Below are 19747 nucleotides of genomic sequence, written 5' to 3' on the forward strand. Positions count from 1 at the left end.
ACTACTCAATGTGGAGGATCAAAACAATACCTTAATGCTGATCCAGTATTCCCCCCTTATTGGTGGGGGATATGTTCCAAGACCCCCAGTGGATGCCTGAAACCGTGGATAGAATTGAACCCTATATGTGCTGTATTTTTTTCCTATACATACATACCTTTTAACGTAGGGAAAACACTTTATGGCTTCTCTTTGGCATATCCCAATTGCTAACATCATTTCTTTTGTGCTTTGGGCCGTTATTAAGTAAACTAAAGGTTACTTGAACACAAGCACTTTGATACCATGACAGTTGATCTGATAAAGATGGCTACTGAGTGACAAACAGGCAGGTAGAGTAAACATACAGTGTGGATACACTGAATACTGGGAGGATCCACATTCTGAGCAGGGTGGAGTGGGATGGCTTGGATTTCATCACACAACTCATAATGGCACACAATTTAAAATATGAATTGTTTATTTCTGGAATTTTTCGTTTCATATTTTGGACTGCTGTTTACCACCGGTATCTGAATCCTCAGAAAGTGAAACTGTAGATAAGGGGGGGGGGGGGCTGTGTATTATTCTAGATGTTGCACTAGGCAAACCATTCAGAAGATAAATCTAATGGATTTTTCTTTTCTATCTTTCTTTCTTTTTGTAAAAATAAAACCCTTGACATTTCCTCACAAAAACCCTTAGTGATTGTAAGTTTATTTGGTCGTTTTTCCAGTTGTGAACATCACACTGCTTTTAGTATTTCCAAATTTACTATTTATTTTGAAATATTACTTGCTATGAAAATATCCTTGCTATGAAAATCTTTCGAAGTTAAATATAATAATAAATATGAATACAAATAGAATCAGAAATTTTTCTGTTTATCGTTTTCAGCCATCTGTGTACCCTTCAACACCTTCAAGTGCTTCTAAACCAAATACAGCTGCTTTTTTAACTCCATTAGAAACCAAAGCTAAAGTAGAAGCAGATGATGGGAAGAAAAATTCACTGGATGAACTTAGAGCTGAGATGATTGAGTTGCTGTGCCTTGTAGAAGCATTAAAAAAGGATCACGGGTAAGTAGCCCTTGTTTTCTTCTTTGACTACTACTTAACACATGTAAAGAATTATTCTAAATTGAACAAGTTTATTTTCAAAGAAATTTTCATTAATAGTGCTTCTCTCCACTTGGCAAAAACTGGAATTAGAAAACTTGTGCTCGTAGCCCAATTTTAGGAAAGGTCCATGTGTACCTATAATTTAAGGCTAGAAATCTGGCCAATACCGGGGTTAATTAGTCTTAAAATATTAGGAAAACCATGCTGTATTTTGTATCTGTGGTGTATCTGTTTGTATATTTAGTTTATTTATCAGAGGAATTTGATTGCCATTTCTGCTAAGGTTGCGTTGGGTATTTATAAAACAAGTGGGCTGGGGTAGATGATCTCTAAGGCTTTTCTCTTAACTCTGAAAGTTTTTGATAATAGTATATAGTAAGACATACCCTAAGTGAAAGTTCTATATGTTTTAGAGCTAAAATAAATTTAAAAGAGATCACCCTGCCTTCCTCCCTTCTTTTAAATGAAGTAGTAAAGGTTCAGAGGGGTACCATTTACCTAAGATCACACAGCTCTTAAATCGCAGAGCTAGAACTCAAGCCATATCTTCTGTGGGGTCAGAGATAATTTCTATAACCATTGTTACTTGAATTTTAAAACTTGTTAATCTTTTAAACATAATTCTGCTAAAGCCCAGTAGGTAAACAGATCAAAGATCAGATAAACTGATGAACTGAGGGTGAAGGTTCCTTCTCCTGTAGCCTCTAAAAGGATTTCATGGAATAATGGAATCTGGAATACAAGTCACTACCAGAGACCATGTTACCTCTGAGCTTGTATGTACCATTTCTACCCCAATACGCAGTAGGCCTTGAATTCTTTATTAGAAATAATATCGAGATTAATAATATGGTTTACTTGTAGTTTGCAGAGTACTTTTATAGATGTCTGTTGTATAGAAATAAAAGAAATTATCTTGAACGGCTACTTAAAACTATATACCAGGGGTGCCAAAAAACTGTATACAAGTGGACACTGGTCAGCGTTGCTCAAGCAGTAGTTCGCTGTAATCAGAAGTATCTGGACACTGATGGTAACCACTTTGAGCACTTCTTGTAATTGCAGAAGTCAAACGTGACTTGTATTCATCTTTTGTTATCGGTATATATTGAGCATTGCAATTTTAGTACAGTTTTCCTTTCTTAAAATGTGTCTACATTTTTTTGGCACCCTCTGTATTAGCCTCTTTTATGCATATGTATATCATATACGGAGTGTGTTTGTAATTTGATACATGATGGCTTTTTGTTGAATGCTTCAATTTATCTCTTCTGAGAGTCCAGCAAATTTTTGTAAAGATTCTGTAATATGCACATTATAAACTGTAAGTTCATTCATCTAGTATATATTTACTAAGCACCACACGTGCTCAAGAAGTCTCCTGATTTGGTGATTTTGACATTTTACATTTTTGATACCACATGTGGTATTTTCAGTGAACTAATAATTATGTATACAAATTGCCTGTGGGTGCTTTTAAATTATCTGTAGGATGAATAAAATATGATTTATATATATTTAAAAATATAAGATATTTTAGAAGTCTTACTTCCTCTGGGAGAATGAAATGGATGACAGTTTTTTTAATCTGAAGAAGAGCATCACAGGAGAGCAATATATCATATATATCATATATATATCATATATGATTGTGTATATATAATATATATGATATATATATGTGCACGTGTGTATATTGATGCAGAGAAATACTATACAGTATACAGCAATAAAAATAAATGAATTGTAGTTACATGTGTGAACATGAATTTAAAAAATGTTGGGGGTGGGAAAAGCAAATCAGAGACATGTATATAGTATTTCATTTATATAAAGCTGAAAAGCGCACAAAACCAAACAGTATGTTGTTTCATGATATATTTGTGTATGTGATATAAATAGAAAGAAAAAAGGCACAATAAATACTATAAAAGTTTTCCTATGAATGAGGGGGGAGAAATGGGACTGAGGAGGGAGGGTCACTTTTGGTATCAGAGGTATTGGTAATAATATTTTATTTCCTAAGCTAACTTGGAGTTCTTAGGTTTTAGCTTATTAATATATCTTTGTAGCTTACAAGTACATAAATAGTCTTGATGCATTCAGTATTAAAATCTAAAATGGGTGGAATAAGTCATTAAAAAATCCAAAGAGATTGACAGAGAAATACATTAGTAATCTGTTTCTTCAGTAGAAAAGTTAATACAGAAGACGTACAGTTTGATCCTGTTCTTGTGAAAACAGAATGTTACATAGAAATTTTATATTTATAAATGTGTTTTTAAAAAGAGCAATAAATATGAGACTGGTACTAAATTATCAGATCAAAAAACAAGTAATTAGAATAATATAATACTGTTACATGTATTGATAAATAAAGCAGGATAGTCTAGAAGTAAATTCTAATTTAGATATAAACGAAATGTATAATAAGCTCAGAATAATAGAATAATTGGAAAGGAAGCATTGTTTAATTTAGTGATAACCTTATGGAAACAGGAAGTTGATTAGCTTAGAAGTACATTTTATATCACATTAAAATAGGCTCTAGATGAAAAGTTTGAGTTAAATATTATTTTAAAAATTATAATCAGTGGAAAATTTACTGCCACTGTAGAGAAATGGTTTTCTAATCATTAAAACCACAAAAGAAATTAGTTTTGAAACTATATAATTTCAGATTTCCTTTCTTTTTCATATTGTTCATGAGTTTTCACGAGTTTCTCAAGCTATTATTTTGACAATACTCCTGAAGAGCATTTTCCCAGTATATATTGAGAGGCCAGAAATGTCCACACCTTTTTATTTAGAAACTTGATATACCGATGTATTCATGATGTTAACAAAAGTTCCTATTCTTCGCATTTTTTTAGCTTCCCCTCAAAACCAAATAACCAAACCAAAAAACCTGGATATTTGAGTATGAAGCAACTATCTTCAGAATATGAAAATTTCAGTAGCATGGAAATGTTTTAAAATACTTTGTGAAACGATATAATAAAAATTATATACTTACATCTATGGAAGGAAAAATGAGTATATAAGGAGAAGGGAACACAGAAAAATGAAAATGTGGGTTATGAAAGAGGGATTGTTGGTTATAGTTTTTTGCTTATTGGTTTGTTTTGGAATTTTAATGTAACATTTAATTTTTAAAAAATAGAGAAATGTAAAGTCCAGGTTATCTTATTAAATAAACTATAATGTGCCTTACACTGTGACATGTTTTGACATTCATTTTACCAAATTGTTTAGGCTCTGGGAAAATGCGTGATAACTGAATATGGGAAATTGTTTCTAAAGGCCAGTTATTTCTTTATTTTATTATGAGCTGTTCTGTATTCACTTAAATTTTTTTTTTTTTTTTTTTTTTTAAATCTCAAGATAGGTTTGTCATGGTTTTGGTGAGTTTTTAACTGTCAGATTGAACCATTCCAACTAGAGATTTTGAAATTTTTGTCAATCAAAATAGCTCTTTTGTTTAAAAAGTTCTCCCAGTGTTCAGGGATGTCAGGCAACAGAGATCCTGTTAATATTAGTCAAATATGTTGTTTAATTGAAAGACTTAACAGTAATAAATGCTTTGTTTTTAAGGAGAGAACTGGAAAAACTACGAAAAGATTTGGAAGAAGAGAAGGCAATGAGAAATAATCTAGAGGTAATTCATTTCTCCCAGCATTGAGATTATGGTCAGCATAAACTAGAAATGTTTATTCCAACCCAACTGGGTGATTGATTCCACTACAAATTACGCTGTCCTACTTCAGTTGGACACTCCTGCTGTTTGGCAGCCATTTAATTAATCTTTTGTTGACTCCCTGTCACTGTCACATTCCATTCATTCATTCAGTAAATATTTTTTGAGCACTAACTTGCATTGGCAGTGCATGAGGCACGGAACAAAACAAACATGGTTCTTGCCTCTTAAGAGTGTCTAGTTATAGATCTTTTACACTCAACACTGCTTTTTTCTTGAGCTATGGTTCTCTTTTTTCCCAGTTTTTAACTTTTGTCTGTTTTCTTTTTTGTTTTTCGTAGGGGCAGAGCTGGTGGTGGTGGGATGGCTGTAGATTTTGCTGACTTTGATTTCTTACTGAGAGTTTACTTTATAATATTATCGTCTTCACTCTGCTGATGACTTACCATTTCACTTATTTTATTTTATCTTCCTTAACTTTTTTTTTCATTCTCACTGACTTGGGTTTTCATTTGTAGTCTTTTTTTCTGTGTGTGTCTGGGAAAGTGTGTCCTGACATTTTTCAGAGGCTCTTTCCGTTGTGTGTTTTTAAGTATTTTATACTCTTCTGTATTTTTACTTTGCCTCATTACTTACCTATTTCTTTTGTTAACACTGAAACAAAGAAAGCATGGGACTTTCATTAAAAAACTTGAGCTCCTCTTCTGACTTATACTCGTGACTTTCAGTTCTAAACAGTGTGTCAGTTATGCTTAACACTTTCTATACATTATCTCATTGGACACACATAACAATTTGTAAGTATTATTGTTCCTATTTTAAGGGTGAGGAAACTAAGGTTTAGAATAATTAAGTCACTAGTGGAGCTGACATTTTTAACAGAAGTAGCCAGACTTTTAGAACCTTTACTATTAGGGATTAAGTTATACTGTTTGAACTTGAGGAAGTCACATAACCTCCTTTGGTTTTAGTTAAGGTGATATATGTGACGGTATTAGGTAAATTATCAAAACTCTTATTTTTACTCTTATATCACCCTTTTTTGGCTCTTTTTCTTCTTTCCATGAAAATGCTCATTTTTTTCCTTTATTCATAAAACAAAGAAAAGACCTCTTTCAGTCCAGCTTTCCTCTTGATCCACTGTAGGTTTCTCTTTTCATTTGGGTTCATTTATTGCAAAACAAACAGAAAAGCATAAATTTGCGCTCTTAACTGTTCACCTTTAATTCTCCTTAATTCCTTGCATTTTTGGTTTACTGCTGGCAACTCCAATGTCTGCAGTTTCTATAGCATTTCACATTTTTATCATTGCCACTCTTTCAAAGGTTTGCTTTGTTTTTTGCAATCCTGCATCTTCTGTCTTTAACTTCTCTATCTCTTCTTCCTTTCTTATAATGTAAATGAGGTATTCCTTCAGTGGTGTCCTAGGCCCCCTTTTTTCTGCATTCCTGCTCTCTTTGCTTATCTAGGCTCATGAATATCGTGATTAGCTCTAGTTCATCTTCCACCTAAATCTAATTCTTCTTTTCCTGGCTTCTATCCTGTGTGACTCTAGCTATTAGATCCCCTGGATGTTCCCTGGAACTTAGACTTAGCGTGTCACCTATTAAATTTATCCTCTACCCTTCCTGTTCTTCTGATTTTCTGTTTTTGTTGATGGTTTTGTTCCTCTTATAGGCATGCAAAAATGATACCTCTGTTCTCTTCTAATTTCATTCGCTTTCAGTCCTATTAACTTATATCCTAACCTTTATCCAGTTCTTCCCACTATTTCTGTCCTTTTATCATGCTTTTATCTTTTGGGTAGCCTGCTTAAGTTTCTCTCATTCTTATCTCAAATTAATCTTTTTTTGCTCAGCACTTTCAAGAACTTTCTATTACTTACAGAATAAAATTCAAACTTTTCTACTTGACATATGAAGTTCTTTTATGCTTGATCCTGGTTTACCTTTCTTTCCTCATTTGTGATCCTCAATTGTCCCTTACAGTTAATCATCTGAATTTTACTCTGACTGTATTTTCTGAGATTTTTCTTTTGTCTCATCTTCTCATGCCCAAGTTCTACATTCTCAAGGCCTAGCTCAATCTCCTTAAGTTGGTACCAGTCTTCTGATTAAAAGTAATTTGTCTTCTTCCAAATGCATGTCCTTTAGTTTTGGAAGAGATGAATAAGTTATAATTTTCTATCTTATCGCTGTTGCATTATGTACTTAGTTTGCCCATCTTCTAGACTGTCAAACTATTGAAGGTGGGATCTGTGTCTGTTTACATCTTTGCCCATAGCTCCTTGCACAGTGCTATGTATGTATTAGATAGATAATAAATTTTTGTCACATTGATAAATGTTAGTGGATACATGTTAAAAAGGTCTTAAATATCCAGTGGGTACTATGGTAGAAATTGAGAAATTAAAAAAAAAATTCCTTCTATTTTATATATACACATTTATATTCATATATGAACATAAGATAATAAGGTAAACAAGAGGAGCTAATACAATGTTAAGTTTCAGTATATGATTTAATTTGTCATAAAAATTGTAACAAGAGTCAAACGTAAAGTTTCTTTTTTGAAGAATTTCATTTGATTAATAAGCCCAGCAAAATCAGCTGTTACTTAGCTTCTCGCTGACTTATACATTTTTTTTCCTAATGGGGAAAGTTTTGACTCTTGTATTTATAAAAGCACGCTTATTCAGGCATTCGAGTTTTAGGATCATATATTTAAAGGAGAAATTCTATTTCCCCAAAGATTGAAAGCGGTACTTTGAAGTTAACATTATATAGTATTAAATTATACCGAGGAGTGATAAAAACGATTAAGATGAACAATGAACATAAAAGAGCTCGATGAGAAACTAGCAATAAAAGCATTTGCCCGATAGCTTAATCTATGACAAATAGCAGTCTGTTAACAGTATTACTGACTCCATACAAGGTTGTTTCTACCCCCTACTCTGTCTTCCACCAATGTTTTTTTCTTACTATTTTCTAGATATCCTCGCCCATTAAAATTAGTACAGTTGGTTAATGTATCTTTAGAATAGAGACAATAATAGCACTTATAAGGCTGAAGATTTTTGGGATTTTTGTCTCAATCTAGTCTGAAGACTTGAGATTTCCCCAGTCCAAAGCTGCTAAAATGTTTAGCTAATAATCATATTAGCTGACAAATAATATTAGAAGAGATCCTGGAATTAAAAAACCATTCTTGAATGGTGACCGTCCCTTAGGATCCTGATTGTGAACATACTTTTTGATTACGGTGAAATGCTCATCGTTTAGTAATGAACGGTGGAGGTTAGTCATAGAATGCATTACTTGTCTGTCCTGTTGGGTAGAGGGACGATGCTGTTAGAAGGTAAGGCCTAAATATTTCCACGTGCAGTGAAAGGTTAAAGATGATCAAAACATGATAGAATTTTGAAGAGACTATGCAAACTAGGCTTTAGAGCCTTACATCTTATCTGTACAAATTCTGTGCTGCTTGTTAGCATGGAACCATTGGCATGGTATTTCATCTCTTTGAGTCTCAACTTAATTATTTGGAATATGTCAAAATTAAATAACTAGTTATTGTGAAAATTTAATGGGTTTCCAATTTTTCTTAAGTTTTTAAAATTGTAAATTTCTGTTAAGGATACAGTTTGCCTAAAGGTAGAAATATTTCCAACACATTGACTGAATCTTAAATATATTTCTGTGCTTTAGAGAACAGAACTTACTGTTTACAGATGAGGAAATTGAGACCAAGTGATTTGTTAAGTGATTTACCAATATCACAACAGTTGTAAGTGAAAAAATATAGAATGAAACTGGTCTTTTTGTATTTTCACTGTTCTGTACTGTCTCTTTTGTTTAATTACAGGTATGTGTATATTTCTTAATTTGGCTTCAAGGGTTCTCTTGTTCTTTGTAGGGCTGATTTTCTTACACTTCTTTCAAATGTTGACATTACTTAACATTGTTCTGGCCTAAACACCTGTAATTCCTTTTTTGTTGTTGTCACCTGCCATTTAGGAACTTACATTGTGACATTTTCTTCTGTTAAACTTTTTTATATTATACCATTGGAAATTTTCTGTGCATACCAGGGGGAATTGGATTTTACAATGGAAATCAACATCTAGAGGCCTGCAAATGTGATCAGTTTTTAACGACGTGAAATAAAGGAACTTTACTAAAGTGAAAATATTTTATCTGTTGCTCAATTTATGTTTTGTATTTCAGGTAGAAATAGAGAAACTGAAAAAAGCAGTCCTGTCTTCTTGAAGTGGCGCGGACCCGGTGTTTTTATTGTTACAGGGACTCAGAAGCAACACTATGAACTTCGACTGACTTGTTACTTAAAAATAACAAATGTTGATGTTATGATAAAGAAATATGGATATATGAACTATAATATCTATAGAAAAGTAGGGGGAGGGTAAATTTTTTTTTTTATATATATTTTGTTTTGCCAATATGAAAAAAAGAGGCCTTATTTCTTATGTGCTGGGATTGCAAACTTTTTTTTTCAGTTTGCTTGAAAATACTACTGAATCTGTATAAAAAGGAAAGTTCACGATAGTTTTTTTATTGAAACTTGTATTATTTTTAAAGAGCTCTATACTATAAATATGGTGATATCTTTACAAATAACCTGTAAAATAATACTATTTGAGAGGACAAATTAGCTTTATAGTAACTATAGTCACTACTTTTCCCATACATAATACATAAGGGATATAAACTGTGTGTGTGTGTGTGTGTGTGTGTGTGTGTGTGTGTGAGAGAGAGATCTATCTATATCTACGTAGATATAGATAGATCCCCCCCCCCCCCTTTTAGCTTCTTACCCAGGATTACACTGTTGTGCCTGTTTGTTTGCAGTGCTGTTTATAGTCTGGGTGATGAAATAGGAGTTTCCTAGCTGTATACCAGATTACTCACCCATGCTTACAATAATAACTAATGAAATAAATAATTTCTTCAGCTTTTAGAATATTTTATATCGCTTGCACTATAGGATTCATAACAGGAATTTAGTTAAGAGGTATTGGATTGTTAAATATATCGGGGAAAATATGAGCTATATTATAAATTCATTAGGTCTGAACAACTAAAAATGTCAATTTAACCTTTAACGTGTTGTGCCTAGAAACTACAGCACATATAGTATGCAAACACCAGCCTTATTGCTGTACTTTTCTGCTTATTTTTACAGAAATATTACTCATTTCATGATCTTGTGACTTAATTTTTTATGCCCCCCCCTCTGATTTTTTGTAATAGTAATATTAAGAAAACAAAACTCAAAATTTAAAGTTCAGTGTGAGGTTTGTCATACTTTGACAAGTTATCATTATGTAAATACTCAGGTTTTACAATGTAATTTATGTAATAGACCAAACTAAGTGGTGGAGATATTTTGGACTGTCATAAAGTTGTAAACAACTTTACAAAGAGTGTTAGTCTATCATAAAATGTAATATCTTAGCTTATTTAAAACCAAGTATAATTGACGGTATTCAAAATTCATTTTCACAAGATGGATGAATTAGCAGTTTCTTCAAAGTCATTTACGAAAAGTTGAAAAATTTTAAATGTTATATTTACAGGCTCAAAATGTGGGGTTTTTATATTAAAAGTAGAAATTTGACTTTTCATTTGCAAAAATATAGATTTTAAGATTTATTATAGCAAATAATATTCAGATTTTAAGTACCATCTCTCACGCTTCCATTTTATGTTATTTCAAACCAAACCAATAGTTTTCCTTTAAGTTTTGATCTTACGCTACTGAAACCTTGTGTTAATGAAATTTTGTCAGCTTCTTTCTAATAAAAGAACTGAAGTAGAAAATAATAGAAATTCCAGTACATAATTACTTAATGTTAAATTCACAACTTAATTTGTGCTTTTGGGGAAACCCAATTGTATTGAGTATGTACATTTTAACTCTTTAAAATCCTTAGGGTCTTCTGATAGAGGTCACTACTGAACAAAATTGTTTATTCCTAATGTTTTTAAATAACTTGTCAAATGAATGATTTCCTTCTTATTAAATAAGTTAGATTTTATTTTCTTTTAAAGACAGTCCTTAGGTAAACATAAAAACAATGTGTCCTAGAAATCATCCGCTAGCTTTCTGTCTGGAAACATCTATGAATTGACCCCTCCTCAACCTAATAATTGGGCGGGGGAAATTTCCAGCAGATTTCAGGCTGTTCTTAAAGTTTTTGTTGGTCATTTTCTCACTAGTACGTCAAATCAAGATGGTCATGAGTATGGAAACATATTTAAAGTATTTGCTTTTATACTTCCTTGGAATAGAAAAGTACTGTCTCTATTTTTCTGCCTTTGACCAAATAGTAAAGAAAACCAAACAAATTCAAACTCAAAGGGAAAACTGATTCTTTTAATCTAGCCGTTTACCAGTATTCGTTCTTGGTATGGGAATTGTATTCCTATTCATAAAGTTTATATCGCAGAATGGTATGTAATAACAAAAGCCTTACTTGGGGATAAATCATTATTTTTTTCTATGAGTATAAATGACTAGAGGTGAACAGCACAGACTCTGTCATTGCCAAGTTATTAGTGAATGTATTGTTCAGGTTTGCTAGTCTTTGAAACACAATATTACTAATTTTTCTAATTACATTTCAATATTAGGAGTAGTGTGTGTGTGTGTGTGTGTGTGTGTGTGAGAGAGAGAGAGAGAGAGAGAGAGAGAGAGATCCCTAAGCTTCTTTCCAAAATTTAAGTCTGAAACCTCTTTAGAAAATTTAACTCTGCAGCTAGGAAGAGAAATGGGTCTGGTATAACAGCTGGTTCTCTTATATGCTTCTTACTGTGATCATATTAAGAAAAAACCCCAAGTGCTCTCTAGATTTGTTGGTAAACATTTTATGCTTGCATTTAAACTTGAAGTGTATGAACAGAATGAGACAATCAGTTAAAATCAGAAATGAGAAGTGTTAAAAAGTTAATGGCCTTGTTTTGCTGTAGCAATAAAATGACCAAGTGCAATGACTTGATTTAATAAAAATCATCTTTTAAAAGTTGCTGCTATGAATATTTTTAGCCGTAAAATGATTTTATCCTTATTTTGCCTGACCTGCCTTCAGTCACTGTTACATAATACAGTTGGTGTTGTGGTACCTTAACATTCCAGGGCAGGGGTAGGAAACATATATAGGGGGAAACTCAGAAACTCAAAACTCACTGAGTTGTTTACAGGTGCTGTAAAAACACATGCTTCTCCCACAAAAAGAAAAATTAATAAAGAATAGTATTGCCAGTTGTGTGAGTCCTTATTGGTTATTTTTTTATTAACTTTAGCATATATGCCTATTGCAGAGCATAATGAAAATTATTTTATATTGCTTTGAGTTTTCAAAAAAAAAAAAAAAAGAATGTAAACAGTTAAATGAAAGCATTAAAAGTTCTAGACCTGTGTGATGTTTACTGAGTCTGTTTTTCCACCTGGAACTGTGAGATAATATGTTCTGCCTCACAGGAATACTGGGAGAATTTGAAATGATTTAAATAAAGTACCTTGAAGAGTGCGTGGCATAGAGTAGATTTTAAAAAAGAAATGGAAGCTGCTCTTTCACTTCTCTCAAAAGTATTTTACAGTGAGGGATATGATGTTACTACCTTACAGATCCTGCCTCCCTGACCACCCAGTGATTGGCCTGAGGGAGAGTATCTTGCCTAAACTCAGTTATTAACTTAGAGACTGAGATTTAAAAACTTTGAAACAAAAAGCGCTAGTCTCAGCACGGGAACTCGCCGCAGTTACATTCTTCTGTCATCTGGAAAAAACTGATTTGAAAGAAGGAAACTTAATGGAGTATAAAGAAGATGGAAACAGGAGCCATGAGGATTTTAAAACTACAAGTCATGCCTGAGCCCATTGCTGGGTAGCTTAAGCGTAAACTTGCTCATAAACTTCTTGGGTTTCTGAACCTAAAACGAAGTCCTGGTAAACATGAGAAACAAGGTAGAGTCGGGGATGGCATGGCCTATGTACTTGGGTTGAAAATGGGCCACGTACATGACTCCAGGCCTTCTAGAAATCCACTGGAAGATCTGAATTCATAGAAAAGAGACGCCATTGTGAAGCAATATGGAAAATAAGGGTGACGCATTTACTTAAAACAATCTCATTTTAAAATTACTGGCCTTTACGAACACGAGGCATAAATGAGACCTTGCCGGTACCTGCTGGGCAAGGTTTGGATTATGGAACTTTAGTGTTAGAATGGGCTTTCGAGGTGGTCTAATCCAGCCTCTGTGTGGATTGTTTTGTCTGAAGATAGGATTTTGTGGATTTAGTCCCATTCTAGGAAATAGAAGCAGATAGCAATTTAACTCATGGATTTAATTCGGTTTCATGACTAGTTAAGATTCAAGAGACAAGACTGTAGGCTGGGTCTGGGTGTTAAATTTATTTTTTCTGAATCCTAACCATTATTGCTTTTATTTTACTACTGTCACCTATTATTGTGAATATGCTCATTGTACATAAGGGAAAAAATGTAGACATAGATGGCAATATTTTTTGTATAGAGCCAATCATTTTTTCTATCACAGAAGATGTTTTCATTTTACAACTATTAGGTGGTATTCTTTCCTATCAGGTTACAAGTGTTACTTATTGGCTACATTTCAGTTCCTAGAAAATTGTGTGAATAAAGTTATTAAAAGAAACTTTTAAGAGCACCGAGTAACTTAATTTTTTAATAAAGGAGATCACTTGTTAACATTTCATAATATAGTGTATTTTTAGAAATACTCCTCAATTAACAATACAGATACAACCAGATATGACAGTGTAATAATACTTTATCCTCTTCCTTGAAAACAATGAGAAAATTAAAAAAAGACAGTAAATTTAAAAAGATTTAAGATAAAAACATTCCCAAATAAGGAACCGATTTGTAATAACAATACCTCCTAAACATTTTGAGATTTGGAATAAAATGAAGGACAACCTGAGGTGTGTGACATGCCTCCCCAGACCTTGTGCCAGACGCAGATTTCTCTGAAGTGTCCAGCTGATCATCTTAGGCCCAAATCCTATGTAGCAGAATGGCAGGGCTTGTGGAAAGAAGCCACATGAACTGTAAGCCCTTATTTGGAACCTGGAAACCAGGGGGAGGGAGGCAGACAGGCCCCTAGGAAAGGTAACAGATGCGGTGGGGGTGTTTTAGACAACTTATGAATTAAAGCTCTAGTCATCTCCCTCCTGCTCCTCCATGCCCTCATTAGCAAATTGCTGGCACCCTTCAAAGATGAGTAATCAGACACCACACGCAACTTTACAGGTGCGCAGGTGCATGTGCTATATTCAAATGCACAGTATTAAAAAATTGTCCTGAAAAGCTTGATTCTACAAATAGAAATCCCTGTCTCGAGGGAAGTTTTTAAGACATAACACCAAGACACATATTTGCTAAATTAGGGAACTTGAGGATAAAGAATAATGGCCAAAAAAGAAAATGAGATTTTTAATTGACTAATCACACCATAAGTAAAGTAATTAGGAAACGTAATTAAAACTACCACTAAGCAGTTAAGGCCAGAAGAGATCATAGCTGTTGTTTCAACTACTTTAAACTACTCAGTGCTTTAGAAAACTGGAGAATTCCCCAATTCGTTTTATAAGTCCAGTCTGACTTTTTTTAGATGACCACAGAGCAACCTCACTCGTGATTTGGTATCAGGAGCTTTATCAGCCTTAATGCATTATATGAAATGATGAGGAAAAAAACGATCGTGTTGACAGGGCAGGGCCGAGCATTTGCTTTACTGGGAATGTGCTGGAGAAATCAAGGACAGTTTGGCCTTGAGTCATGGGGACACCCAACAGGTCTACCCACTATTGCACTGACACCATCAGTGCAAATATCAACAGTGAAAATAGTAACTAACATCTTAGTACTGTTATGAAAGTTTTGACCTTGTGGACCATGCACTTGAAGAGCTGACCTAAAATAACCATACTAGGTCCCTAGGATAATGTTCAGTGAATGTATCAATGAAAGAGGATCTTTTTCACCCCTTGTCTTTACCCTCTCCTACTTTTCTTCTTTATCCAAGGATTCAAGTTGAAATAGCTTCTCAAGGCTAACCACTATCTACCAACTGTTACAAAATAGTCATGCTTCCAGGGGCTCTGCATTATGCTCTTAAAATGCTTTTAACATACTTATTACACTAGGCTTTAAGTAGTCAGTGTAAATACCCTAAGGTTTATAGTAAACTTACCTGCAGTGTAAAAATAGGCATCATGTCAAAAACTACTAGCTAATGTTTGTATTGTTTACCATGTACCAAGTACTGTTGCAACTAATCTCTTTAAATCTATGTCATCTATCCATCTGTATCTATCATCTGTCTGTCTATCATCTACCATCTACCTAAGTATCAACGATTCTATGTGATAGGTGTTATTATTTTTCACATATTAGGAAACAGGCTCAGAGAGGTTAAGCAACTTGGCCAAACCATTAAACTAATAAGAGGTGGAGTGAAACCCAAACAGGCTGGTTTTGGAGTTTGTGCTCTTGATCATACGCTATCCCTGCATAGATAACGTATAAGAAATAAGGAACCTGAATTGAGAATGTCTTGTAAGTTCTTTTATTCTCTGTAATCCTTTATATTATCTGAGTATCACATTTTTCCATTGGTAAGGGAGTTAGATTAAATAATGTACAAAGTGCATTTTCAGTGACCCCATAGTCTGTTTAGATTTCTCTGTGTGACACGGTCACACATAAGTTAAGATTTCAGGGAATATTGTTTTTTCTTAGGATACATCTGTTGGTAAACAAATGATTTTCATGGCTTTTCAGCAAAAACAACAAAAACCTTCCATGGCTTTCATAAAGGAAATGTCCACTAGATGGCGGTCAAATAAAGCTCAGCGTCTGTGCGTCTTGAGTAAATCACAAATACGTGTAGAAGCTGCAAATAGAATCACGGAAGGCTCCAGCCCATTGCATTCACCCATAACTGAGACACAACCACTGCATTCTCTCCTAGCCCAGCCACTTCCCCACTTTCACAGGATTAATTGAAAGACTCAAGGCCTTGGAATCTGGCTTTGAAAACTCTAAAAATTAGTCGCTGCGTGAACTTGGCAAAGCAGTCAAATCTTGTCACCTTATCTGTAGGAGATCTAAAAAAAATTGTAGCTACAATTTAAAACCTTTCCCTCTTATCATACTCAGAGAAGAGAGAGAAAGGGGGCCATCCATGGGTGCTTCGTATTGGGTTTCCCCCAGGAGAACAAGCAGGTCACAACAACAGCAGCAAAACCAACTTGCTCTTGTTTGTCCGTCCCGTTGGGTGTTGATGCTATGAAGTCTTCTTGGGCCTCACGACGCTGCCGTGCGTATTCCACCCTTCCTCACACATGTGACTTGCCATTGCCTGCCCTTGGGTCTTGGGAGCGGCTCCCATGTCTCCGTTTTGTCCTGCAACATGTTCCTGTATTAACCAGGCCAAAGGGAACAAATGCCTTCCATGGTTGCTTAGGTGTTGGTTGGTGCAAAAGTAATGGCGGTTTAATGGTTAAGAATTATTGCGAAAACCGCAACTTCTTTTGCACCAACCTAACACGCTCACACAACAGTGAGCTCGTGCTGTGGGCTTCCGGTGGGATAGGCTCATTTTGCCACTCTCTCCCCCCCCACCCCCCAAGAGCCTAGTTGGAGTGGTTAGTGCAGAGTACATGGTGCCATGACCGTGCCTGAAAAGGCAAATCCATTTTCAGCTCAAATCCTAAGCCGAAAACCACTTTTCTCTCTCAAAGGACGTTCAAGTGTCCACCTCATGGTGATGACATGACTACAGGGTCACAGAAGCAGAGTATAATGCTACCTAAGAAAGGACATGGTCATCTGAAAGTCTGAGACACTGGAACATGTGATGTAGGATGAGAGAGAAAGACAGCCTCACACAGCTCTTTCCTCTAACCAATAAAAGTAACAGCCAAGCCATCTGCAGTGCACTTTGGGGAGAAGTAAATCCTTCAATGGATATCAATTGGTAAAGGCTCAGAGATGAGTTATTTTGAGCAAGTGACAAAACTAATGATTATCCATGATTCTTCATAGTGATAAAGGTCCTGGAGTATGAAAAAGTAACACAGGACACAGGAAAGTGTTTAGCTATACAAGGGACCACCTTATTCTCTGCAAGATTATCCCGTCCCATGGGGAGAGGGAAGGAAATGGAGAATGAAATAAAATAATGTATATTCATTTTAGTCCATCGCATATGTCAGTGTATGTCAAAAGTGCTTTATGCCAGTTGCTTTCATCTTGATCGAAAGCCCTTGTTCCCACTGATGGAGAAAAAAAAAATCTGTCATTCAAAGGCAATAATCTCACCTGACATAAATTAATATATACATATATATCAAATAACAATACATAATATATACATATATATCAAGGCTGTTTCTCCCCGCTTGAGGGCCTTTGTTCTTAGTGTGCCATCTGTGGGGAAATTGGAATCCTGACAGCAGAACGTGAGACCTCAGGTCTGTGTGCTGTCCCTTAAGCCTTCATTGGCTCCCAGGGTAGTATCTTCACGGGTCAGTTCTGGGCCTCCTGACCCTTGTCCACTGAGGGGCTGCTGATCCTGACGAGTCTCTAAATGCGGAGTCTCCCCATCCCATCCTGAGTCTTCCCACAGTTCTCGAAGTGTCCCCTAACGAACGCATCCACAGATTCCTGGGTCTGGTTATGCCCAGGCAGGAAAAGAGAGATCGTTCTCTAACACTTGCCTGATTACAGTCTTTCCTTTGCTTGGTTCAACATGAAGGAACATGCCGGGTTCCTCAGGAGGCCTCTCCTGGAAGTTTGAACGCCCCCATGACATGTCTGGGAAAATGCGACAGTCCCTTGTTCTTGGAGCTCCGGAAACATGGCTGTGTGTTTGTGCGTCCCTTGCTTCCCTTCGCCTTTTTCCTCCCCAGCTGAGTACAGACCTGAGGAGATACTTGTATCTCATCTCTTGCCCTGCTCTTGTTCTTGCTGTCTTGTCCGGGGTCCCTCCTGTCCCAGGGCTGGAAGGTCTCTGTATTCATTTTCTATTGCTGCTGTAATCACCACAAACTTAGTTGTGTAAAACAATAAAAACATATTATCTCACATGCTGGACATCAGAAGCCTGATATGGGTCTCACTGTGTTGAATCCAGGGCTCGGCAGAGCGAGTTCCTTTCTGGAGGCTCCGGGGGAGAGTTTATTTCCTTGTCTTTTCCAATTTCTAGAGGCTGCTCACATTCCTTGGTTCAAGGCTCTTTCTCTATCTTCAAAGCCAGCAATGATGGGTTGTGTCATTCTCACATTCTCTCCCCCTTTTTGTGCAGTCACATCAGTTTTGGACTGACTCTTCTTCTGCCTCCTTCCATTTTTATTTATTTATTTTCTTTGAGGCGTATTTGGTTTGACTGGGGGTCAGGGACAGGGTGGGGGGCATTCAGGGGTTGGCCACCGTGGTCTCATTGATTCACTTCGAGGGGGCACAAATTTAGTGAAGATGCTGGGCATATTGGGTCGGCTACATGGGATGTGGCCCCATGACGTGATTCCTGGAAGCATGCCATTGCAGATCAGCAGGCCCCCAGTCATCCACACAGGTGTCCTTGCCACTCATCAAGTGTCCAGCACGCAGTCTGAGGTCTGTCACCCTCTGGGTGTGGGCTTTGGCACACACATTGGATAGGAGTCCAAGGTCCATACACAGGAGTTCATCTGGGAACACAAATGGATGTGGTTCGATGCTGTACCGGCCGGAAGCATAGCTGGTGCTGCCCAGTTGTGGTTCGTGGGTGGGTAGTTCCAGGACCTTCACAGTATCTGTTATCTGTGCGGGCTCTGCCAGGTGGAACAGCATGAGGTCGTACCTGTAGTCTTCTTCTGGCTAGGTGGTGTGGTTCTTCAGGAGGCTCAGGTTGAATTGAGTGTGTGGGAAGCTCTTACAGACATGGACAAACTGTTTTGTGTCTTCCTGCTCAAACAGGTTGTAGCGACCCAGCCAGAGCTGGTAAGTACCGGGGACAGAGACGGACCAAGGGAATGAGGAGAGAGGAGGGGAAAGAGAGAAGGGGCAGGGCAGCATGAGGGCAGTTCCCGAAAGAAACAAAGAGAAACAAGGGGAAAAAAAACTGAGCATAAAAGGTTTAGATTCATAGAGAAATAGAGACAGTGAGAAAACAAAAGAATGTGATACTGGGAAAGGCAGATCCGGAGACAAAGAGAAAACAAGTGAAAAAGAGCTTAAAAAGGTACACGGAATGAGAAAGGCAGAGGGGAGAACAGAGAGACAGAGGGAGCAGAAAGGAGGCAGGATGAGGAGGAGAAAAGACAGTGAGAAACAGACAAATGGAAGAAAGAGGAGTGAAAAAACAACAAGGGAGGAGAATGAGAAATAAAGTGGAAAAGGGATGGAAGAAATAAAGAGAGAGAACGAGAAATAGAGGCAAAGGATGCCAGGGGGTGACAGTGTGTGAGAGGGAAAAGGGAGGGAGGACCCTCCTTTTTTAACATTCAGAACCCTTTTGATTACACTGGGCCCACCCAGATAATTCAGGCTAATCTCCCCATTTCAAGGTCCTAATTTAATCACGTCTGAAAAATCCCTTTTGCCATGTAAGGGCGCATATTCACATGGACATCTATGTGGGCATCTGTGATATGAGCGATTATTCTGCTCACCACCTCCCTCTGCTTCCCGTCAGCCTGAAAATGTTCCTATATCCTAGCCTCTGTTTCACTATGCTATGGTGTTCACCTTCCCTTCTTTTTTTTCTTTTTAAAAGATTTTTATTAAAAATATACCTAACATACAATACTATTACATATGAGTTTCAGGGGTACACCATAATTATTCAACATTTATATACCTAAAGAAGTGTTCACCATAAGTCCAGCAACCATCTGA

The 19747-nt window shown here is 36.1% G+C and overlaps 1 protein-coding gene and 1 pseudogene across 2 annotated transcripts in view; one reads left to right on the top strand and one right to left on the bottom strand.

Moving 5' to 3' along the window:
* CD2AP (CD2 associated protein) overlaps positions 1-12081 on the top strand; it is a 110889-nt gene extending 98808 nt beyond the window's left edge. For both annotated transcript variants that reach the window (XM_074333049.1, XM_074333050.1), the window contains 3 exons: positions 877-1058; positions 4695-4758; positions 9027-12081. In XM_074333049.1, coding sequence (XP_074189150.1) covers positions 877-1058; positions 4695-4758; positions 9027-9068 — 288 coding nt within the window. In that variant the 3' untranslated portion in view covers positions 9069-12081. The remainder of the gene's footprint in view (positions 1-876; positions 1059-4694; positions 4759-9026) is intronic.
* A 6180-nt stretch (positions 12082-18261) lies between these two features.
* Positions 18262-18925, bottom strand: LOC109448868 (kallikrein-1; annotated as a pseudogene).
* Positions 18926-19747: the final 822 nt, after the last annotated feature.

The sequence above is a fragment of the Rhinolophus sinicus genome, linkage group LG05, assembly GCF_036562045.2.
Source record: "Rhinolophus sinicus isolate RSC01 linkage group LG05, ASM3656204v1, whole genome shotgun sequence".
Classification (NCBI taxonomy): Eukaryota; Metazoa; Chordata; class Mammalia; order Chiroptera; family Rhinolophidae; genus Rhinolophus; species Rhinolophus sinicus.